General features: G+C 38.3%; 1 protein-coding gene across 5 annotated transcripts in view; it reads right to left on the bottom strand.

The window, feature by feature from the left end:
* The window catches only part of CNKSR2 (connector enhancer of kinase suppressor of Ras 2), a 214,524-nt gene that overhangs the window by 146,773 nt on the left and 42,336 nt on the right, over positions 1-25,415 (bottom strand). For all 5 annotated transcript variants that reach the window (XM_086466800.1, XM_086466730.1, XM_086466873.1 and 2 more), the window contains exons 3-4: positions 18,554-18,756; positions 7,738-7,825 (exon numbers count right to left, since the gene is read on the bottom strand). In XM_086466800.1, coding sequence (XP_086322926.1) covers positions 7,738-7,825; positions 18,554-18,756 — 291 coding nt within the window. The remainder of the gene's footprint in view (positions 1-7,737; positions 7,826-18,553; positions 18,757-25,415) is intronic.

Raw genomic sequence — 25,415 nt, 5'->3', positions numbered from 1 at the left:
GAAATATAAGCATCATGCATTCAAAACTGCGTCTTTTATTACAGACATGCACTGTACAGTTTGTAGCACGATGCGTTGTGCAGTTCTTAAGTCTTCAGTGTCACTTTGAAGACCATTTAGAGGTAAATAACTTCTTAATTTTTCACTTCTGCTTCTCCTCTAGTACTGTCATGAAAAAGAATTCTGGTTTATAAAACACAATTACAGAAATATATTTCATGTTTTGTATAGTGCTTAGGTTCTTACTCTGCTAACAGAGGAAATAAAATTAATTGAATTTGAGAAAAAGTAATGATATTTTGGTAGATGGCATTTCAGGCTCAGCTACGAATGTTCCACATCGGATCATCTGAAACTCTTGATGTGTTTTTAATGGATTTAAGCAAACATACACATACATACCTCACATTATAATCCTGAACTAAAGATTGACCCTATACTTTTTCAGGCTCAAGCCTTCTACTAGCTACTTAGCCACACAGAGTTTTTGTACTTCACTACACCAAAGCAAAATCTTGCTTTGCTGCACCTGGTAACAGAGACTGTACTGTCTCTGGAAAGGGAAATCAAGTTTCCAAAGCAAAAGAAATGCAGAGTCTCAGTTTTCACTTCTACTGATGTGGCCAACATAATCTTAATCCATCATCATTAATGATTAAATTTAGCATTTATAAAGAATTACACAGGAAGCACGGCATATCCTCTCTCTGCCCCTATTCAAATGGAAACTGTGATGCCACTCCACAGGCACTGACACAGTGCCCACAACAATCAATCTAAGAAAAAAAAAAGGTTTTATTTAAAGGAAACATATGAGATACTAAACTATATTTTTCTCCACTCTCAGTTTTCACCAACTTTCTGCTACTTTCTGCAAGTGCTTCCACGAGTGCATCGGTTAACTCAACAGTCCCTGACTCTTTCACAGTCACCATGACCCACTCAGGCTCCTTTTCTTGGCAAAATTTAACAGCTGCATTGGTTTACCAGCATATGCCCCATCAAAAAGACTACTCTCTTTTACAAAAACTATTCTGCTCTGTGTTTCATTTTTCCTGCTCTGTGTTTCATTTTTCCCCATGTTCAGAGGCTGTCAATCATTAATCTGGAAGAAAAACAACCAGACAATAAAACCCGAACAAGCCAACAGCAACCCATTTTTGCTTTCTGGTGACTAAGCTTCTTATGTACTCAGCATCTTTTAGAGTTTTTGGGTTGGTTTTTTTGGTTGTTTGGTTTTTGTTTTGTTTTGTTTTTCTTCTTCTTTCTTCCATCCATGAGGAAAAGAAACTACTTTCTCTAAGAATGGAAAAGAAAACACAGCCAACAAATCCACCAGACTTTACAGGGTGGGTTTTTATTAAAGCATGCAGTGGCTTCATAAGGTACTTTGAAAGTGTCACATCACAGACTACACGAGTTTAGGAAAAAAAAAAAAAAAAAAATCTTTACAGCATACATCTCAATGACAGCTAACGAGGCACCAAATTATTTCTAGTAGTGGTTCATATCCCTGTAGACTGTTAATGATGTTTTAACCTTTTGGCTACTCGTGCCTAATCCCATTTCAAAAAGGACTTCAGAATTTAAATCAAAAGACAACAATATATCTACAAGTAAGCCAGTTCAAGGGAAAAAAAGTATATTAAAATAGCAGAAATAAACTACCAGAATCAGAAAAAGGCACCAATGTTAAGCACCTTAGGCACTTTTTACATTATATTAAAGTACATCTGAACTTTCCATAAAAGTGTGCTATAGAGAAATAAGCTACTCTACTAAGAAAAACAGAAAAACATTGCTAAAGAGCATAAATTGAAACTACTTTGATGTAGCTTCTTGTAAACAAACAACAGTTTCATATTTCCAACAATCCTTTAAATTCTCTTTTACCTGATACATTGACTTCTAAATGTGAAGAAAACAACTGCGCAGGGTAATATATATCCTGAAATACCACTACTTCTGAGCGCTGCTTTGAACCTTATGCAACAGAAAATCTTGCGTAAGAGCAGCACTTGAAAGATACAGGGTGAGTCTAAATTTCTGTCAGTGTTACTTACAATGAGTTATAACACTCTCATTTGAATACCATTTGGATTCCATATACTATAGGCAGTTATTGCCTGGGTATTGTTTTCAAGGTGGGCTTTTTTGTTCTGTTTTTAACTTTTCACCACATCTATTTAGCTACCCACTCGTACACTTACCTGCTACTTGTACACTTACTAGAAATAGGGCATTTTGTATAAAAAGGGTACTATGCATATATATATATACACACACACACACATTTTAAATTCCAAGAATGTGGCCTCCTCACTGTGAAGTGGGAGGGAGGGGATTATTGCCACAGTAGGCTAAGAAAGACATACCTGCAAGCATTTAATAACAAAGTTGGGGTGGAAGGAACAATGCTGAAAATCTAAATTAAAAACTTTATTTAATACGTAACTGTTTCCATCAAACACATGTTGCTTTGAAAATCCAAACAATCTGGAAGCATAAAGCAGCTTTAACGATGAACCAATCAAACATTCACACCACTAAACTATTAAAGCCAGTTTAGTAGCTAAAGATACCTGAGGTAATTAGCTACTTGGTATGACCTAAAATTCAGAAATTTTAAGCTATATTTAGTGAGTCTTTAAAGTCCTTAATAACTAGGACTTAAAAAGAAAAGTGAGGAAATGTGAGAGAAAAGGTTGTATGAGAGACACTTTGTAACAATAGTACTAAGGATATTAATTATTCTTCTTTATTCACGTATTTGATATGGTAGTAACAAACTGAATAGAATCATTTTATATTATTGCATTTGGATTCTGAGTCGGGACAGGTGGCTAAGAAAGTAAATTCCCTTTTTATCCTTTAAACTGGAAAACAAGCCTGCACTTAGTTTCTTAGTGAGAATATTTGAAACATTCGTCACATACGTTACAGACATTTGATTATAAAAAAATGCAATGTCATACCAAAATAATGGATTACTCAAGAAATAATTTGTGATCCTTTTCAATATCTTTTATCTGAAAGATAGCAATGGCTAGAAGCACAACACAGATTACCCCTCCAGCATGGGTAGAGAGTCCATCAGGGCATGGAGTATACGGACACTTTTTTTTATCTCTAACACCTTTAAATGGTGAATAAGCTCCAAATCACTCAGCTGAGGCAGGGCATTTGTGTATGTGCTCTACATTAGGTCTTTTAGCTCAAAATTCCAGGTGCCCACATGTCCAGACACAGTATTTGTGGATGCTTGTCTCGGTCTTTCTTAGCTACCTTCCATCCTGACCATGACCTCCCAAATTGCATCACTCAGGTTCTAACCCATGTCATCCAAAATCTGACTTTACCTCCAAATGCTGAGAGACAGATGATGTCAGAAGTGTGTTCTGTGACAACAGTGGAAGCCAGACCCCATGTCAGACAAGTGACTGTTCTCCATCTCCACGCCTGTTACACAGAGTTGCTTCCACTGCATAGTCCCTCTTCAAAAAGGTGTTTAGGCAGAGAAGTAATTGCAGTGAAGCTTTTATAAAGGAGTATTTACAGGCCTACAGCTATGCTTCTCCTGGAGCATCTTGCTAAGTAAATCCCACAAGACATTAAAGCTGCGAGATAAACATCAGTGGTTTTAAAACTAAATAAACACAGCAAATCATTGTGAAAGCTGATTAAGGAAAGTAAAAAACATGTGACGAGCGCTAATAACGATCACTACTAAACAGCAATAACAACAACTATGGCGTTCAGCAGTAAAGTTTTCTTTAAATGTCTGATAAATTACAAAGTCAATATAAAATCAGACTTTTCAGATATTCCCAAGATTTCCGGGGTTTTAACTTTAAAGAGGAAAAAGCTTCTTTACTGAAACCTAAATGAGTTCCTGAGGAATAACAGCATTGAGAATGATAATAAAAGCTACCTACAGATTGCCTAAGAAAGCAATAAATCTACTGTTCCTTACAGTTATCATTGTAGCTACTGTTACATTTCTAAAACAAAACAAGCACACTTAAAGGGACCAGTTCCTGGCACCCTCTGAAGTTGAGCACCCCAACTAAGTCATCAGCAAGACTTCCAGGAACACCATAAAGACAAGGAATCACTCATGTTCTTCCTCATATGCATTTGTGCCTCGAACAATTCATGAATGAATCAAAAGAGAAAAAAGCACAACCCAGAACAATCTCACACACACACCCCTCAACCTGTACACTCATACCTTTAACACCTATCTTGTATCACCAAGAAAGAATAGGCCTTTTTTACTTATTGCAGTGTAATCAGAGAGCACAGATAACGGTCAACCTCCATCTCCTATGGGGATGCAGACAGGTGTAGGAAAGAAAGGCATAGAGTGCAAGGGAACAGTAGCAAAAATAATAGTCTCACAGATTTGTTTCTTTAAATCCCTTTTTTTTTTTTTCCTCCAGTGTTCTGCTGCAAGGGAAGAGTTGATTATAAAAGTGGAAGAAGAATGCAAGCCCTGAATTAAACAAGCCATCAGCAAGGAGGATGGTATTAAGAGTGAAAACCAGCAGGAAGTGCCTATGAAACAATATCCTAAAGTCCTAAGGGGGAGAAAAAAAATCCCTTAGCCAAAATAAAACAGCCGCATAGAAGCAGATGATTAGTGCAAACACAAAGCAGGTTACAATAACAACCTGCAGTGCTCTGAGGGACCTGCTTCCACTGGCAAATATCCACTGCACGCTGGCCTGTTAGTTGAGTACTGGGCAATGTGCAACACACATAGAAAATGAAATGGTTAAAACAAAGTATGTGCCATTCCAAGGTCTGTCTCTAAGTAGGTATTAAACCTCTAACTTTTCTAATTATTTAAAGGCTAAAGCACAGACACTCAATAGATTTATTTTTTTTTTTTTTAGGCTTCATACTTAATAAGACAGAGACTTTTTTTCTTCATTATCCATTTAGCACTGATAACGGGGTGGGGGGGCGGAGGACAGGGACTCAAAACCACTTAATTCTACGGGGAAACACTGACATTACAATTAGCCTCAAAATGTGCAAAATAATTCAAGCAAGCCAGCTTAATTTTAGCTTTTTTCCCTCCATCTTGACTAAAGAAACATTTTTTGTTAATAAATCTGAAAACTGGCTTTAACTTAAACAACACAAAAAAGTTTTCAATCCTGACAGTGCTCAGTTACTGGGGTGAAAACTGGAGTCCTATTTTTAAATTGTACGAATGTCTTAAAAAAGACGACTTCAAAGGTACAAGAAAATGTACAGACTGTGTATTCTTTTAATAAAACATTAAGCTATATAAGACATCTATTGTTAACTACTGTTACAAGATCAATTGTAACATTGCCTTCTGTAGGTCTTTCACAAACAAACAAAATTTTTTTTAAATTAAATTATAAATTACTGTAAGTTAGTGAAGTACTATAAAGCATTTTGCATACAAAAGAAAACAGATTCTGAGACAGAAAAAACACCTGATAAGGTGAAACTGAAAAAATCCATTTACAGCCTTAAGAGCACAATGAAGATTTTTGGTGCGTGCAGTGATCATATAAAAGAAAAGCTCAGCAAAGACATTTTGAAATGCTACATTGGAATGTATTTGTTTCAAGTAGAGATCAAACCACATATGTTTGGGACTACTATTGGAATTTTTCATTATCATTCTTCTGACTACAGCCCAATTCAATTTCAGAGCATGCTTAAATTTAGGGACATAAATGCTCCTTTTGACTTCAAAGTATAGATTCACGTACTGAACTTCTTCCTGACTGGGGAATCATGTCAGTTTTGGCAAAGATAAAACTGCTGTTGTCCAAAGGTATTAAATAGCAACATTTGCTCTCATTTACACTGAAAAATATACACAGAGAAATATTTACCTACACCATAGCAACTGACCATTATCATGGATAGGGATGAATTTGTAAGAAAATGATCTGATACTGAGCTAGTTCCTGGGAAATACTGCAGCAGCTGATATTTTACCCACTTTCTCACTCATAGCGGACACATGAAAATGGATCAGACGGCTCTTCCCCTCAATTGAAAACCTAGATGGTGAAGCACATCTGCTTGTGTGGAAAACAAGCAGTTTGGCCAAGGGGAAGGGATGCCCTCTGTGTCTCCTTTTCCCAGAGTACTAACCCCTTCTACAGCTCAACAATGGCACAACAAGCCACAGGACAACAGATTAAAAAAACACCTGTTGTGCAAAAGGCAGCCAAGAAAACGAAGGTCTGGGCTCTTCTTCCACAGCCACCACTGCTGGCACCTCCATCCCAGTCTGAGGCAGGGTGGTGGCAAGACATGCAGTGGGGAGCATGGGACAGCCGAAGGTTGGGACTGGAGGGGCACCCCTTAGTTCTTGGGAAGCAAACAGGCACCCTCGTAGTGTGGCCTGTGTGAAGGGAACAGCCCATGCTGCATTTCCACATCAAAAACCCTACACATAATTGAAGGAAAATGTTGTTGTTTATAATAATAATAATAAATAATAATAATAGTAATAATAATAGTAACAACAACAACAACATAGAAAAGTGAGAAACTTTCATTTCCCAAGCTTGAACACATGGGACTAGCAATACTGCTCTTCTCCAACTCAGATGGGAGGCAAACCCAACTGTCAGTGTTGCACACATTTACGAAAGGTTCAGAGAAAAATGGATTTCTTTTATAAAAGGAGCGTATCATCATACAAAGTCATACCAAGAGGCCATAGAAGAAGTTTAGCTTTGCCCAGTTCGGAGTGATACTTCTGAAAAGCAGAAGACTTCTCAGTGCTCCTGCCTAGCACACTTTCTCTCTTTTTCTCCACTCCACCTTCTCAAGTACAAACACTCTCTCGAACTTCTGCTTGGCAGCAGCAGCAGTCTCCTCCCTCTGCTGTTGCTGAACGGCCAGGAGAGGGAACCCTCTCTGGACCCTTTTACCTCCACATGATGGGCACTGCTGCACCACATGGTCAACTGATGGTATAAGATGGTACCAAGGCCCCTCACAGTCATCAGTAGCAGCCTAGTCTCAGAAATGCAAGCATCAGAGCAAATGATGATGCTCAACTGAATAGAACTACCTTAACTTCATAGGTCATTTCTAAGAATTTGATATCAACATTAATTTGAACTTACAGCAAAAAAGACTTTTCAGTTTCAGCAGAACAGGCAAAGGTAGGGATAGACCTAAACCACACACAAAGAAGCAACAGAAGGGTTAAGAAAGTTCTCTAGATTGCACTTGCAAATGAAGCCTGTTAAGCAAGTGCTTCTCAGTGTCTACACCTGGATTTCTTGAAGGTAGGATGCACAAAAGTGTATTAGAAGTATTCTAGCCCCATGGGGACATCTTAACAGATGTCTTAGATGATATGAATTGTATGAAAGAGAAGATGACTAAAGTCCAATACATACAGACCTTCTGAATTAGAAAGTTAATAAAAAAACTAAAGAAAATATAAGAAATTAAATATGCAAATTATCAACTAGATTTTGTAAATTTATAGCAAACTCAAGATGAATCTTACTATTGAGATACTCAGAGGCATACACACAGCACAGTCTAAACTAGTATTATAAAACCAGGAAGGAGAATTTTTATAAAGCATTTATTAAGTACTAGTATTCCCTTATTTTTTTTAGATAATGATATAGACAGAGTAACACAAAATTGTGTGAAGAAGGTAATGGGTATTTACAATTTAGGAAAAAATAAATTGATAAGGAGATGGTCTCATACCTGTTGTACTATTGTTGTTAGTTCCAGACAGAGCTGTATGACATTATTTCTTGTTACTGAGTAATCTGTGACAGCAGCAAAAGGTGATCTAAGAAAAAAAAAAAAAAAGAAGAAGAAAAATAATGTTGAATAGCATTAGCATATATCCACTTGCTTCACTGGTGCACAATGCGCTCAATACGCATTGTTTCTAGAGAGATAAAAATCACCCAGACTACCCAAAATGTACTACTAAAATTGTAAAATACAGGATACATATCTACGGAAAATGTAAGCTCTCCTTGGTTTCGCAGTTTTTAACTTCCTCTTTAAGAAATTCCATTTATGAAAGTGTTATTTCTCACAGCCTTCCAGTTTACTTCTGGGCTGCTTTTACTCACCCAGAAAAAGCTCACCTTGCATTCTGTATCTGTTTGGGAATACCCTCACAGAGGTGACCAGAAGCACCGCTTCCACCTGTGATATGAATGGTGCCCAGATGTGAATTAGATCAGAAAAGCATTTGGCTAATTCACTGGGATACTTGGGACCTGATCTCACATCTAGTAAAAGTACTGGAGGGACTCAGAAGTAAAATCTTTATCCAAAGGGGAGGACAGCACCTGCAAAGGCTAAACTGGAGGCACAACCCAACATCTCCCCACACTGCGCCACAATCAGAAGAGCTTAGTGAAATGAAAAGTGTAATCCAGCATTTAAAGATGCCACCTACATGTATCCTATACCTTAAAACTTCATGTTAGAATATTTAAAATGCTTGCCTACCTAGAAGCCTGCTTGCTTTCTAGAGGCACTGCTAAAATATATTTGGTTAGTGAGGCTGGCAGTCACCTGATTAACACAAGTCTGTGTCAAACTATAAACTCAACTTGGCTTATTTTCTAAATTCAAGAAGTAGAGAAACACTAGGCAGGACTGGTATTTTCTCCAAGAGGAGTCAAGATTTTGACTTCATCGCTGTTGCAAACAAAGTTTTTATGGGCATTAATAGAATCACAAAGATGGTATTTCTCCCTAATATACCTGCTTCAAACATTTAACACAAAACAGGTGGTAAAAACCAAGGACTGTAATGTCTGAATGAAATAACAATAGATTGTGCAGTGCCAAGATCTCTAAACAATACTTTAAGTGTCGTTGCCTTTAAATTAAGCTAAATGACTAGTCCCTTCCCCAACTGTTTTCTTTCATCACTTCTTAGAATATACGTGTTTATATATACACCTTTTAGAGTCCTACAGTGCTGATTGGTATTATGCCTTCCTTATTTAAACCTAGAGACAAGTTTCCAGTAGAAACAACTCTGCTATAAGCATGTTGAAATGGTAACTACAAATACCGTTTTACTGGTTCTTAACAGGTTTCTAAATTTCTTTTCCATATGGAGAATTACTGAAATTTTAGTGCAGGCAGATTTGGAACTGTCTATTAATAAACCCATGCGAACACACCTATCTCTGCCTGCTTCTTCTAATGCCCTCTTTCTTCTCCAGGGCTCCCAATCCAGCCCTGATGGTTCATAAGAGAAAAGGAACTTTGAGGTGCATACTCAAGTCTAGCAGCTTTAATTTGATGTAATACATCATACAACAACATGTACTTTCTGCCCATGTTTTCTACGGAGAAAAGCAGTAAATTCTTTTTGAAATAAAGGTACAAGAAACTGGACGCTAGGTAGAGTTTAAGAAACATAAAAGCAACAAGAGAGTGACGACTTAGTAGACAGCATGTAGGCAAGTTCCAAAAGCTTTTTCACACAGACATATAATCACAATTCAAAGTCCAAGTTTTATGCAGTATACAGCAACTGTACAGTAGGTACACACTACACCAGGCCTACCCACAGACACACAGATTATTACTGAAGTGCAGGAGACATGTGAGCATATTAAAGGATAAAAGGTAACTGAGCTGCTTGGTTATGAACCACAATTGTGTTTTAAAAAGCACATTAGCCAAGATGTATGAAAACATTGATATTTTTCCTTTCAAAATTTTAACTGTTGAGGTTCCAAAATCTACCTGAAACTTCGACTTAAAAAGGTCATGTTCATTTATGAACTCACTTTTATTGAAGATGAATGGAATCAAGCCAGCAAATGGTATTATTTTACTTTAAGTATGGATGTTAATACAATTTGATCCTCAAATTACACAACTGGAATCCAGTTGACATTTCAAAGCCTCCAGCATTTCTCTAAACAAAATCGCATGGTAGGCTTTGGCTTCTAATACCGCATCATCTTCCCTCATACTTTTACAATTCAGTTTGGTTTCACGGTTCATGAGGAAAATAATGACATTTTCACCATCATTGCTCTTAGTGAAGATCGTTAGAAATGCCCCAAATAAACTTTATTGACATTAAAGAACAGGCAAAGGGACTGAAACATTACTTATTTTTCTTACATGGAAGTTTACACAGTGAAGATTTACTGAAAACAGCATGTGAAGCAGGCAGTAAGGGTGCCAGCAGGAGGGAGACGACTAAAAGTCAATAACTAATATGTAATACTTTTAAAAGTGCTTCACAACTTGGAAAGATAAGGAGACAGGTCTACGTTATTTGGACTCTGCTCCTGCAGAAAATGTAAGGGGTCCATGAGCTGACCCCTCTGTAGGTCTCTAGCTTATAAACTGACTCCTTCACACAGTTTCTGCCAACACCTGTCTGGGTATTGCTGCAAACTGGACCAGTAAAATTACAATTCCCTTTCCACCCTCTTCCCAGCTCTGACCACTTCCCTGGAGACAAATCTGCACGCACAGCTATACAGCCAGTACTGCACATGCAGCTGGGGAAATGGTAAGGGCCTCTTTAAATATTACTACCAAAGGAAATGTATTTTAGTATTACAACCCAAGCCTCAATTTCAACAGTGAGAGTCCAGCAAGACTTTGTATAACAACATGCCAGCAGTTTCAGCCAAAATATCAACAAAAAGTTCATTGCAGGATCACTGCTGGATTTCAAAAAAGACACAGTGTCAAACACCAATCTGACAAAAAACCTCTTCACTGATAATACATCCACTGATTGTAATTTTAATACAGCATGATATTATTGACTGTGATCAGATGAAACAATATGTATAAATGCAAATAAAGCCTACATACACTGTAACTTTTCAACTGGCTGCTAAAACACTTTCCTTCTCAAGGCACCAGAAACACACCAAGTAAAAGGGATTCCTTGTTTAATTAGATCGCTGCTCTCTACTTGGCTGAGCCATTTCTATTAACTTACAATTTCTACTCTTTTCTTTCAAAGCCGCATCTTTCACAGTGCCTTGGACCTTCAAGTCTCAGGTATCTCCTATGGCTCCAGTGAAGAAGCGCCCCTGAGAACACCCGCCATTTTCAACACATGTGCTGTCCAATTCAGTCCTCTTTAACTTAAACAAGAACTAAAGAACTGTCTTGGACTGGGGCCATACGTTGCCCCACTTCCTGCTGCGACATTGATCTCCATGTCCCATTGTCTCACCTCTCAGTCATTTCCAAGACCTTTTCCAGCAGACATTTCCCTATTCATGGAACCTTTTTGACTCAGTTTCTCTTGTAATTTATCTGTTCTTCCTTCAAAACCTTCCTGTGACTCTCTTCCTTTGCAACATCCACATGAAAATGCCTTTGTAGCTCCACAGCACACCTACCTGACTATATGCCCTTTCCATTCCTTTCCTCTTCCAGACCTCTGCTGGTTTCCTCTTTTCATTCTTTGTCTACCTCTTCTACACCAGTTATCTTAAGGAAAGGATATTTATCAATATCACCAATGCTTCTGCACACACGTGCAGGGTGGTTTTGCCCTTGTTCTCACCTTTTCTCCTGCCTTCTCCTTTCCAACACTGTAAGCCATTAGCCATTTTCAAACTACTTTCACAAATAGGTGGGTAATACATTTCAAGGATAATTAAGTTCGTATATATTTTGTGATCATGCACGCAGCTGGAAAAGTGGGAGCCCCTTAATTTTTCCACCGTGCAAACCCACGTTGTGCACCTGCACAACACACCACAGATCCCAGCAAGACGAAGAGCTTCTAAACACCTCATTCACAGAAGAAAAACACCTTACAATTGGTGCTTACTTTTTTTTTTTAAAACATTAAAGTAAATCAAATTCAAGACCCTGATCTATAGGGAATAAGGTTTCCCCAACTCCAGGTATGACAGAGCCACTGGTTCTTTTCACATTTTTTAAACTGGTTTGAGATAAATAACAAAACATCTCTGAAACATGAATTTGTTTATACCTGCGTAATGCAGGCTATAACACACATGCATGTACACATGCACTTTTATGAATTGAGACCTAATTAAAATCTTTAGCAGTATCAGCATCTTTCAGAATGAAAAAAATTATATATTAATTAGTTAAGCCACCCTGAAGGACTGGTAGAAAAAACAGCTACATCAATACAGCAGAGCTAATTCCCTCACAGAATTAAGAAATAATGCTATTCAACAGCTATTAATACTCACAACTACTGATTGCATATGAAGGAAAATCCTTCCCTAACAACTAAAAAAAGATGTGTATTGTGAAGGAGACGCATATACTTGGTATTTCTACATTATCCACATTTTCGGCCTCATATGCTTTAACCTCCTCATCTGTCTTCTTCATATAATATTTGGTTAGGGGAAAATGATAAGTGGAAACAATTGTTTCACTTAAGAAGTTGCAAATTAGATAAATACAGACTGCTGTTAGTAAAATCATTGCCCCAAAATAAAAGTTAATCATATTTCACCACTAGTTGTATTACTGAGCTATTTTATAACAATAGCCATTTTGAGGGATTTAAAACCAGTGTCATACTTACTTTAGCATCCTAACAAGGGAAAACATCTTCAGAGCAGTTTGATTAAACATAATAGTCCAAAATCTTTTAGATAGTGGTAACCAAATCAGTAACATAACTCAGCCTTCAAAGGTAATACATTAAGCTCAAATAAAAATTTGAATATGCAATGTTGTTGCATGTATATTTGTGCCAAATTCATCTAAGATTCGTAGTTTTAGGCTTTCATGAAGCAAACATTTTATTTCTATTTCTAATAGAACTGCTTTATGTAGAATCAGGCAGGAATGCAGTAAAATTCACACTGGATAAAGGAATTCTTTAAATGAGTGCTCTGTTAAACATTTACAGCTGCTCCAGTGGCACAATACGGTTAAGTACCATAGCGTTCTTAGGCAGCACTTACTGACAGGTTTGGCATACCACTCAAACAAGCATAAAGGGAAATGCATAAAGGAAACAGGTTTAAGACTGAAAACCAATGGACAGAAAGTGTATTATTTGTGTGGCGAGTAAAGAATCGCTAAACTCTTTGGTTTCTTTTTGTTTGGATTTTCATTTGTTTTCCCCCCCACAAACCACATTCACCGTGTCAGGACACGCAATAATCAAGCACAGCTACCAGTGAAGTCTCTCATAAAAGAGACTAAACCAGTAACGTTTTCTTTGTAAGCAAGAAGTTATGGGCTTGCAAACGTTCAAGCATAATTTTCCTAATGAATGCTCCTCTTTACTTAAAACTACAAACTAGTCACACCATAAACATCACTAAGGCTCATTCACCAAAAACAATGAGACAAAGAAATCCAGCTGAATGCATTTTACCTACAGTGGAAGAAAATGCATGCATTGTGCATGTCACCATGGCAAAAACAGGGAGATCCATTTTTGAGTGGGGAATGCATTCTGCTACCACAATGCTTTCATACAAAGCAGGCTCAAAGGGTGTGCTGAAGCTGAACACCTAGAATTGTTCATACATAAACAATGAGTGTTTACATCATTGCAGGCTGCATTTCTCTGTGGACAACAGAGCATCACCAAAAAAAGTTTACACAGCCCACAGCGAGGCTTAGAGGTCCTGTTCTGCTGTCCAGACTTAACCCCTGAAGCATTCAATTGTTCTTAACTTTAGGCACAGATTTTAGCCTCACTTAATGGGATTTATTTATACATATTAAGTGCTTTGCAGAATATTAGCACATTCAAGCCCATGCCAAAATGACTCACCCACCTGGGGTTAGAAATCAAAGGATCACACCCCACCACTCTGTGAATGGCCCTAAAAGCAGACCTATACTTGCCAGAAAGGCCTTTTACTCACAAATTTTACATTTTGTTATTACAGTCAGCAATTTGACCTATATCTTTTATATGACGAACATTTTCTGTTTACAGTTGGGCTTTTTGTTCATCTCCTTATTCCATTTTGTTCATGTATCATGTATCCAGACAGCAGTGGTAAATTAATCAGACTGGTGCACATTTGTCAGCCTGCTAGCTCTTCTCTGACCACAGCACTGAAAGTCTTGAATATAAAACCTCTCTCCACAAGATCTCTTTGTTCCTACTACTTAGACTTCAGTGTAATCTGCAGCAGCAGTTTAAGTTTTTTATTTCCAAAAGGGGGTTAGTGCTAGGGTGAAAAACAAGGGATACAGGAGAGTTGCTGTGAAAGACATATTGAATCGCTGCCCACACAGATGGCTGAGTCAAACAGTACACTAAAAAAATCCAGTGTACCCTGACAAAACCTAATTCATGACCATTAAAATCTGTGACACAACAACAGATGCAAAATCTTGTAGTAGTTATCTCATGGGAAGTTGATTATATTTTCTTAAATTCTTAATTGAAAAATCAACTACCGCATTACCTTAGTGGTGTCTTTAATGAAGACTTAATTAAAGCCCTAAGAACAACAATCCCTTCCTCACTCCTGGTCTCTAAATCCATGTTTATACAGATATTGTTACTATTTGCTAAGATCCAAAACATTCCTCTTGATGCTTCACAAGATACACAGTATGAGGAGTCCTTGCTTCAGGTAACACAGCCCAAGCACTACAGAGTAGGCAGGAGCAGGAAGCCCAGAAGCACAAGTAAGAAATATTTCTTGCTTACTGCAGTCAGCAGGAGATACAGATTTCCAGGGTGTTCAGTTGGCAAAGACAACAGAATTGTGGTGGAGGTGAACGAAGACAACATATCAAAGCAAAATCAACATGGAAGACGGCACCAGCAGAAGCAAGGGATGCAAACAAGCTGTGTGCTGGCAGGGCAAGGACACAAGATGTGAAGAGACAGAGCTCATGCAGCTGCCACCAAATGCCACCCCAGGTCAGGTTCCCTCAGGACCCTTCCTCTTCCACAAAGAGTGTTACAGTTCTTCCCAGTATACACTATAGTAGTGAGCTCCACCTGTCAAATTTAGTGGTCCCAAGAAAGAAAAACATATGATATACAGGGGGACTTGAAGGCGGAAAATGGGGTACTTAAAGGGTTTGTAAAAGCTGCTTTTGCTCCCAAGGCTGCCTTCACTTTGCAACAGCCTCCGACTCACCAGGACACTCAACACTCAATGTTGTGCCAACTTCTGATGAAAATACTTCCTTCTGTATATCTGTCTGTAAGATGGCTTGTTAAGTTCTGAGAGAAAAAGTATCAGATGAATCTGAGCGCTCTTCACCTAGGGCTCATCACAGTTTCAGTAGTACAACCAATAGGTAGTAGCAGATTAGTAGAAAAGGAATTGGATGAGAGTACAGTACAAGATCTGTTTGTCTTAACCAGAGAGAAAAGTTAGTTACAAACATTGCTAAATGCTCTAAACTTGGAGCTCAGAATTTTCTGGGATCCCTATGAAATCACTGCTCTTCAGTTCATATTTGCCTCTGGACAAAAACTGGGAAGTTTACACTGGTGTTACTGAAGATGCAAGGAAAGTGGTAAAATCCTAACATAATTTTCTTAAAGATGAAAAATGTAGTTTAATTCTCAAAATCCCCCAGGTGTCCATGGTGCCTTTAGAGCAAGAAAGCCATGGATGGATGATGTATATTTAATTCAGAAATCTCGGAGAGGCAGTGAACCCCGACACATACACACACACAGAGCAACACTTTTACAAAGTGATTTTCAGGTCGGCTATAGATGTGTGCTGTAAGAACAAAATCTTACTGCAATAGCAGAAGTAAATATGTCCAATTTCAATTTCAATTAGATGTGCAGATACTACTAGACATACTATTGTACAGGAAAAAAAAAACCAACACTTTTATGAGGTTAGAGATAGCTTTATGCCACAAAATTGCAATTCATTCATGTTGTGGATTCACAGTAGTGAACTCACAACAGTAGTCCTACTTTAATTATACATTTAAAAACACTCCTCCCCAGGATGGCATGCATCAGCCCTATAAAAGGCAGAATTTCCAGGTATCTGACACATCGGAGAAGAAGGAAGATTCAGAAAGGTGTCATATATTACTATTCCAAGAACACAACTTTCATGAATTACAGTAATAAAGACTGAAAAGAACACCAATGATCTAACTGGAAGTCTAGAACACCTGGATGACTGTATATATTATTCTCTAATTCCTGAGAAGTATCACTGGAGACATTTCAATGCCAAGTTGCTTTGAACATCGGGCAAGTAGTTTGTTGCTATAGCCTAAAGTGTGGTTTTCCATCAGCCTGAGAGCTATGTTAAGTGTCAAGCGGAAATGCACCACACTTTCACAAAAGACTCTTATCGTTTTTCAAGAAAGCACTAATCTCATCAGCAAATTGGCTTGGAAGAATTTGAAAATTAGGGAAAGAATTAAAATGAAACATTATAAGCTAAAACATTTTAAGTCTTTTGGAAGAGAGGATAGATTTCGTGCACTGAGAAAGTAACAGGAAGTTAAAATCAGTCTAAAAAGTTTAAGGACATAATCTATTAGTGTGATGACAGTTTCTTTACAGGACGTTATTCAAGAGCTATTTCATGCTCCTCAAAACCATCAGGCAACCTCTTCTGAAAACAGCCGGAATTCTCTACTAAGTTTTCCAATTCCTAAATGAAACTAAACCAGAAGACTCTTAAAGCCTGGCAACAAAAGCTACCCTAATTTTCACTAAAACTCAACCTCTGACATATAGCTGGAAGTAGGACTGCTCCAGGCAGAGACCTGGAACAAAGAATGTCCTTGGATAGGTCCTGTGCAGTGGCACTGCAAGAGCCACCGTGAAAGTAACTCAGCAAATCACAACTCCCGCACTCCTTCTGATAAGTGTGCCTGGCCTAAGGAGGTCCTTATAGATTGTAAGTGTCCTACAGAAACAACATAAAAAGAGAGCTTGATCAAGCAGCAAGGAAGCATGAGTTGTATGGAGTCGTCACCATTCCCCTACACGTAAAAACCACGTCATTGCATTTCTATGCAAGTTGGAGTTGCTGCTACCTGTTTTTTCCAGATGTGATCTGAAAAACACTGCATAGGGGCAGCCTGGTATGGATCTTACAATGGGGTGGATAACCCTAATAGCCACTTTATTCCTTCTAATGATTTGCTCTCCCCTCCCTCACACCTCAGAATGGAACCAGTGTTAAAAAACCAACCAAAAAACTAAGATTTGGGGCACTGATTTAATAGTAACAGCTGTGCAGAATAAAATTAAAATCCATGTTCCTGACTTTATTTTTAAAACCTTTCTATCTCCCCCTAGTGGCTCAAATAGCTTCTTAGAAGGAATATAATAAGCACAATCCTATTGATCTCCAGATGTTCTCCCTTCCTGAGCAAAATGCAGTCATTGGCCTGCCTTCTCCCTAATTTGGGAGCTTCACAAAGAAGGAAGACAAACACAACCAAAATTCCCACAAGCTTATAAATCAGAAAAGTCTTAAATGTTACAGAAGACATTTGCCAGAACCAGGTGTTTAAGCTACACAGGTCTTCGAAAGGACTTTCCCAGAAGTCTGAAAGAAATTAAAATATCAATAAGGAAGCCTTATTTGGACACTAAAGACAGCATTGCTAAAAGCGGGCTACCACCATGGCTGCCCTCATTTTTAACTTCTTATATCTCCTAGGTCTGATCAGATGTCACTTCAGATAAATGCAAAAGCAGTTTTGCATTTTACTGGGAGTAGAATTGATATGCATGTTTTTATAAATTATTTTAGAGATCTTCCCCCACCAGCACTGAAACCTGCTAACAGAATTATCTCTGACAAATACAATATAGCTGCCCTTATAAACATAATTTTACTAAGAGGTACTTCTCAACACACTTCTGAGCGACAAACAAATTTTACTGACTGGATTTCTGTTTTAATACTAAAAAGTATGCACTGTGATGCATTTTATAAAGACATGCAGATAAACTAATTTTAACCACATCAGGAGTTTATATGATCATCTTAGTTACCTGCATATTATTCTTGTTACCATTAGATACATGTCACTACAGATACAGTAAAAGAAAGCACTTAAGTTCTGGTCCCACAAACTTCCCAGGTAATAGAGGTAAAAGTATAAGTTCCAATTGCATCTACAGTTTCAGAGATATTTCAGTGCCATTTAAAAACCCTAAAAGGCAACATGTATGTTTACACACACACACACACACACACACAGGATATATTGACACCTATATAATGAAAAGTATGATCACAGTTTTATGAATTTGATATCACAGCAATGAATCCAAGTTATACAGGTCAAAGGGTTATTCTATATTAATAATAAAATACATATATAACCTAATGATGTCATCCTATTGCTATATTGTATTTCCAGATATGCGTAGGGTTGCAATGCATTTAGATGTATTATACCGAAATGCTAGCCGAATTGCATGCTGACTTAACAAAAAAAATTGCTATAAACATCCTCACGGAATTTGTAAATGAATTCTGCTTCCATTTCAATGTCTACATTATGTTTTGCAATGAAGTTGGGGGTTGTGCATGTGTGTGATCTGGTTACCTGTGACACATTTGGGAGATTTTACCTGTCCAACCAAGCCAGCAGACTTTTAGCTGCTCCAATCAGATCTACTACTGATGTCAGAAAATCATTTGGTAATTTGCGGCTGGTCCTTCCATCATAGTGACCACTCCTCCTCCTCCCAGTGATGAAATTCTGCAGATTTTTGGCAGATGCATTCAGTTTGTGAGAAAGGGTTTTTAGATTTTCTGTTTCCAAACCATAGTTCTGCATTGAAAAAAAGACAAAGAAAAGAAAGTTAGCTTTGCAGCTGAACATGAAGTACCAAGAACAGCAAAACTGTTCTACTTCAAAACTTAACCATTCCTAATAATTAAGGTAGAAATACACCCACTCATTATTTTTTAAATGTATGGCATAATCTGTTTCTAAAGTGCATAAAAATAGCACAAAAGAAGTGCAAATTATGAGTGATCTTCTAGTTGGTTTTAAGTGCACTGAGAAAAACATCTCAAAATGAAGGAAAAAAACCTAGTCTGAAAGACTGATTTTCAAAGCAGTGCATCACTTGCAGTAGATCAGATGATTCTCTCAGTAGATCTGATGGTTAGGGATCAGTCCCTTGCATCCATACTCACACCAATTCCTAAGATCACGTTAGGCAAGAGGGCTTGCAACTAGCAAAAGTATGCAGCGTGGACACAATGTGACACTAAATTGCTTTTGTTGGTTTCAGTGAAGGAAGCATGTTCATTATCTTATTTTCATTCTCGTTAGCAGTAAAGGACCACCAGAATCGCAGACCAGAGAACACAGTGCTATTCTGTTCAATGTCTGTTGCCCTTTTAAAGTCAAGTTGTAAACTTTGCTTCCATTTAAGACTTAATCCCTTAAATTACGTTCCTCAGCCGTGCGGCAGAGCCAGAAATAATTATGCAGAAATATTAACAAACAGCACTTGAAAATCCTTCAAATATACAAATGTTGCTGAAACAGCACTAGAGAATATCCTAATTTAATGTTCAATTACAATGTAATACAGTACCATCAGTGCTTTGTTATTTCTATAACAGATTTGTTTCCTCACAAATGCAAAATACAATAGTTATTTCAAAAGAGATCTTCTTTTGCCTTTGTAAAGGAATAAGCAATTGCATAGACTTGAGCTTGTTATTCCTGTAAGAGAAAGATGGGACTTCTGAAGGAGCTCTCTGCTTTAACCGCATCACAAGGTTATAACATGGGGTGCTCACAACTTGTTCAGCTGACGATGGAAATGGCTACTTACTATTGAAGGTGGACCATTTCCTTACAGAAATTATGATGAAGTAGGATGCAGAAAGCCCCTCAGCTGCACACAGAAATATCTACTTCCTAACAATACCCCCTGTCCCCATCAGCTCTCCTCCCAGGCCCCTAGTTTGGTCCCCATGCTAATCTGTCCACAAGGAGAAAAGATGAGAGAAGCGATATATTCGCCAGTGCTGGTGAAGCTTATTTATCTTAGTCTCTTTTCTATAGGAAATGGGGGGAGGGGTGTGTGTGATTATTTACAGCAGTTGTCATGCTCCTAATCCACACCATCTTCTAAATTAACTTAATCTCCTCTTTAATTACACAACGACTGCAGGAACATCACACTGAAGCTAGCCCCACTAAGCCTCCAGCCCTGCCACAACATCCACTCCCAAGCAAATGGGAGATCATGTTGGAAAGGAGAAACTTCAGCGCACGGCTCATCTGCTGTCTCCCAGCCAACCCCTCTTTGCGCTTGTAAACTGAACACAGGGAGTCATTAAAACGACAGCCATCTTTCTGCAGCAGAGGATGCACTTTGGGAATAGGTTTAAGGGGGAAATGACCATACGCTAAGGTTGCACTTAAAAAACCACTACTGTAACCTCTGTGAACATTCAGACTTTGGGCAAGGAGGGCTTTGTGGACTTGTTTCTCAACTGCACAATTTCTGCACAGGTGCCATCCTCTGCCACCACATTCAGTTCCCAATTAGACAAATTGTATGTTTGGGCAGTGACTTTCCCACCATGTAAATATTCAACAGCAATTATGCAACAGATAGGTTATAAATAAAAAATTACAAGAAGAAAACAATAAATTAGTATGGAAAAGTAAAATGTACTTTATTATGCAGCTAAACAGCTCACAACTAATAACTTATTAAATCAGACCAAATTAAAGAGATAAACATCAGATAAAAATAAATTTGTTTTTGCTGCGGTTTTCTGTGATTGCTGTGGCTGAAAGAGCACAATGGAGATTGAGGACTGGGTTGGAGTAAGATGGAAAAAAATACCAGGTTTGTTCTTATTTCATCCTGCTTCTTGAGCCTCTAGCTCCTTTTGGCAAAATTAACAAAGGAAAAAACAAATGAAAGCTATTCTGGATGAAAGATACGTCACACAAAACATCTTAACAGATCAGCCAAACCAACACCCCGCCACAAGGGAGCTCCACGACACCCGCCTAACATGGCGTTCACCTCCCCCAAACACAGAGGGAACGACTGCAGGCTGGCCAAAGGGCTCCTCACAGGGTTTCCTTCTTTCTGACACACTGCAATGTTGAACTTCTTAATTCAGGGGGTTGTTCCTAAGAAGCTGAGTGCAACTATCCAAATACTGCGCCCACCTTCAAACCCCGGGAGGTAAACTAAGGCGGTGACAGGTGCGGGGAAGGAGCCAGCCGGGCCCAGGCACCCACTTGCCTCCCCAGCCAGGCTGCGCTGAGGCCAGGGTTGCATCCCAACGCTCCTCCATGACAACCCCAAATTATTTCACCTCCCTCTCTTTCTCCCTCTCCCGCTTCGTCACCTTTTCTGTACCTCCCCCCACTTAGGGAGGTGGGCGCTGGGTGGCAGCCTGTGCTGCTGTGCTGTGCCCACCGCAGCGAGAACCCTGACAGGCAACGCGCAGGCCTCCAGTCTCACCAGAAAGTAAAGCACCAGCGAAAAGAAAACCTTCAATATTGAACACTGCAGACCAAGCAAAACGATACTCAAAAATTTATTCAACGACAGGAAAACAGGCTGCATTTATGTATGTGCTGCTTTAGAAAAATCAGCTCCTATAAAAGCTGAGTGGCCTCTTGTTAACATTTCAAGTGACGGCCACCTACAGATGCACTCTTTTTCAGATGTCTTTTTTCACCGTCAATGTGTGGAAAGGAAGAGACAATGTTAACAGATACAAAGTCTATTTTCACACATATTCATCAAATGTGTGTGTGTTCTTCAACATAAAAAAAAAACCTGAGGGATAAATGCAATGCCTAAGCTACACATAAAATTCAGTCTTACATGAGGAATGGCACCATTTCAGTAAAGCCTCCACCTGTAATATGAGGCAGATAAAGCGAAGGATGGAAAATACAGAGATAAATTTCAGACAGACTATATTTTTGGGCAGCTGTGCTTATTGAAGTCTTCAAGTAGAAGGATCTTAAAACAGCAGCCAAGCTAACAAAATCCCCACTCTGTTTATCACTAATATTTCTAGCCCACACTAAAAATGAAGAAAGAGTTGCATTTTCTAATATTGGAAAAAAGCTTGCTCAATTAATAACTGCCAAGTTTAATCATACTTTATATATGATAATATACTATTAACATTATGTTTTTCTTAGAAATGCACTGCATTTATTTTCAAGCACCGTAAGAAGATAATTGCAGGCAAAAGAGGCAATTCTTTGTTTTCCCGTACTCTGCATTTAGTCGGCACTGACACAAGTTATGCTTTCATTAGCCAAAATAAATTCATAGTCATTGAAAGAACCACAAAGAAATCTCTGCATGCTTATAGAGATTACGAGAAGCACAGCAAGTCTATGCATCCGCTTTCTCAACGAGAGGCCACAGAGCAAAAGTCTCTTCAGAGACACCCCGCCTGAACAGAAACGGCTCTAATGGAGTCTCTTCTGGCAACCACAAAACAAGAACTTGATGAAGCTAAGCTACACAGAGTAATAGCTTGTCAGCAGGTGTTTGAACTAAAGGTGGTGGGAGCTATTAATAGACATTTTACCTGCTAATTACTTTTCTGTGGCTTCACATGACAGTGTGAGTGATGAATTGTAGCTCTTTTCTTCACATGCTGACAAGCAGCGGCTCTAATCACCACTGATAAGTTTTGCTTTTTTTTTTTTGGTGAGGAGGGCCAGCCTAGTCCCTCTGCCAGCCTGTTGCACCAGACCACAGAGAGCGAAGAGAGTTCTGTAACCAAACTTTGGAAGTAAAGTGAAATTTTCTTGGATTAGCTTGATCAATGTTCATCACTTGTCCCTCCTCGCTCCCTCAATCAAAAAAATTTTAAAAAAAAAAATAAATAAAATCAGAGCTAATTTAATCTCTTTCCTGTGTTAAATTCACTTAACCCTTGCTGACAGGGAAGCACACCTCACACTGCTAGCACAGGTTAAAAAGTAAAGTGTTTCTAACTAATATAGTGCTAACTACCTCTGCTGGCTCAGACAGGCTGTCTAGAAGATACTGAGACTTTTAGGCTAGGGTATTTTTATATTGCCTGTTGCAAATGCAAAAAAATCTCAGCTAACACAAAAAGCCAAGCTCATATACCAAAAGAAGTCCAGATCTAAACACACTGCAATACACAATACAGACATAGCCACAGCCCCATTAACAAATCCAGAAATCCCTTAGAACAGATGTCTTGATCACAACTTTTATTCAACCATGAATACCTCTACATCTCCAAGCACAAACGCCACATCAAGTTCAATGATATACGTTCGATTCCTACAAACAATCCAAGACAGAGAAACAGGCATACGGCCCCTCTGCCTATCTCCCTAAATCACTGTTTCTTCTCTTCAGCCCAGAAAGCTCCTGGAAACCATGTGGAGCAAAAGGCATGCAGCGACCAGTGCTAATTCTTACCAAAGAGACACAAGATGGGAACTGAAGATACTACTGTAACACTGGTGCTTCAGGGCAAAAGGAAAATAAAAACAGTTTCTCCAGGCAGGCAGAGCAGATAGCAGTGCTTACATCGATTAATTTCTGCTGCCCCTCTAGAGAAGGCAACCATGACTGTATAAACTACAGAAGGTAAAGGTTTCTTTTTCTTTGGCAAATGTTTGTTGCCACACACACAAACATTATTTTTTAAAGAAGGAATATAATGGCAACCTTTTGAAAACACAAATATTATAGTGTAGATAGCTGTACTATGCAATACATTATGTGCAGTGTATAATAAATTATGTGTAAAGAAATGTAACTTCTCAGTTACGCCTCATATCCCTCAGTAATATGGATAACAATCACAAGGATGAAATCATAAGTTTTCTTTCTAGTGCAATTTTTTGAAAAGTCTTTTTCCAGTTATTTCTAGACTGAATGCAAGAGTTGTAAGTAAGAATAGCATACAACTACTAAGAAATGTACTCAAGACAACCTTAGGCAAGCTTAATTCTGCTCCTTACTATTTTTCAGTGCTTTCATCTTCCATATTTAATTCTTTAGTATCATTTCTGTATGTATTATTTAATGCTTTTAAAAAAGCAACCTGGAAACAGTAAAGTTCAGAGAGTCCTCACTTCTTGGGAAGCCTGGGGAAGTTTTCAAGTGAATAATCAAAATAGCATCACATGGATACTACAGCATATAGCAGCCATTTCAAAACCATGTCTCAAAATTGAGGGCAGCCAAAAATTTGCCAAGAAAAATTCCAACCTTTTGGAAGGTTGGAAGGTCTCCAAAGCTGTTTTTAAGGCTCAGTTGCATCTGAGCCTTGTTCTCCAAAACATTTGGTTGAACACATCCCACAAAGAATGACGTAGATAGCTTACCAGCCCAAAGTTGCAAGCAACTGAGAACACAGCTTGTCATGTGGAAGGTGCCTTATGTAACTTCATACCTCATCAGATCTGCCTACAATATATATTTCTAACAGCCCTTCTTCCAGTGTCACAAAATGTCAACACTAAGGTTATCTCTCCTTCAAATAGCACTGACATATGGCGTAACTTAGAAGTGCACAACACACGATCCTTAAACATACGTTTCATAAACATAGAATAAGTAGATAAGGAGAAAAAGCCAGATAGCTCCAATGACACTTATCATCTACTGTAAAAATTAAACATACACTGATTAAAAGGCAAATGGTTTCAAAGAGTATAAATATTTGTCCTAAAAGTTTACAGTCAGAAAACACTCAGGTCCATGATGCTTAGAGCCCTGCAGAACCCAGGAAAGATTCGTAATCATCATCATCCCCTTTCCTGAAAAATGCCCTTCTTTTTCTACAGCACAATCAGGCAACACATCAAAAAGCCAAGCCCTGGTCATGCTTTGTAGCACTAATAGAGCAATTATATAAACTATTCTTCTTACTCTTATTCAATCAGCAGACTCTGCAAGACCAAGTGCTCATTATTCTTTTTTGTTTTTCTACTTTCTCATGTAATTTTGTCCCCAGCCAGCCAAGCCCTCTTATTTCTCCAGAATTCAAACTACCAGCTACATATTCAGTTACATGCATTTCACAAAGTCTTAAACAGCTAACCAGCAGTTAAAATAAAAAAACAGAAAAGGAAATAAGTAGATTGTATGAACACACTACCCCTTTAAAACATTTTACATTGTAACAGCACTTTTTTAATCCAGTCTGCTTTTAACTAGGGGGTCGGGTCTCTAAAGGTCCCTTCCTACCCAAACCATGCTGCAACTCTACGAACCAGGGCATACATTTTGTACTTGTCCAAAACTCCAAACAGCCCAAAGCAAAAAGCAACTAAGAAAAGTATCTACGATCCATAACTGATTCTTGAGGCAGACAGGAGGAAGCACATTCATCCTTTGCATACAGACATACTTATTGCCTTTAGCATACCACAGGCTTTACTGCAGTTCTGTATAAAAGATCTACTAACAACAGCAACAAACA

The sequence above is a fragment of the Leptosomus discolor genome, chromosome 1 (genome assembly GCF_034619465.1).
Source record: "Leptosomus discolor isolate bLepDis1 chromosome 1, bLepDis1.hap2, whole genome shotgun sequence".
Taxonomy (NCBI): Eukaryota; Metazoa; Chordata; class Aves; order Leptosomiformes; family Leptosomidae; genus Leptosomus; species Leptosomus discolor.
The sequence above is the reverse complement of the archived record's forward strand: the minus strand, read 5'-3'. Positions and strand labels throughout refer to the sequence as shown.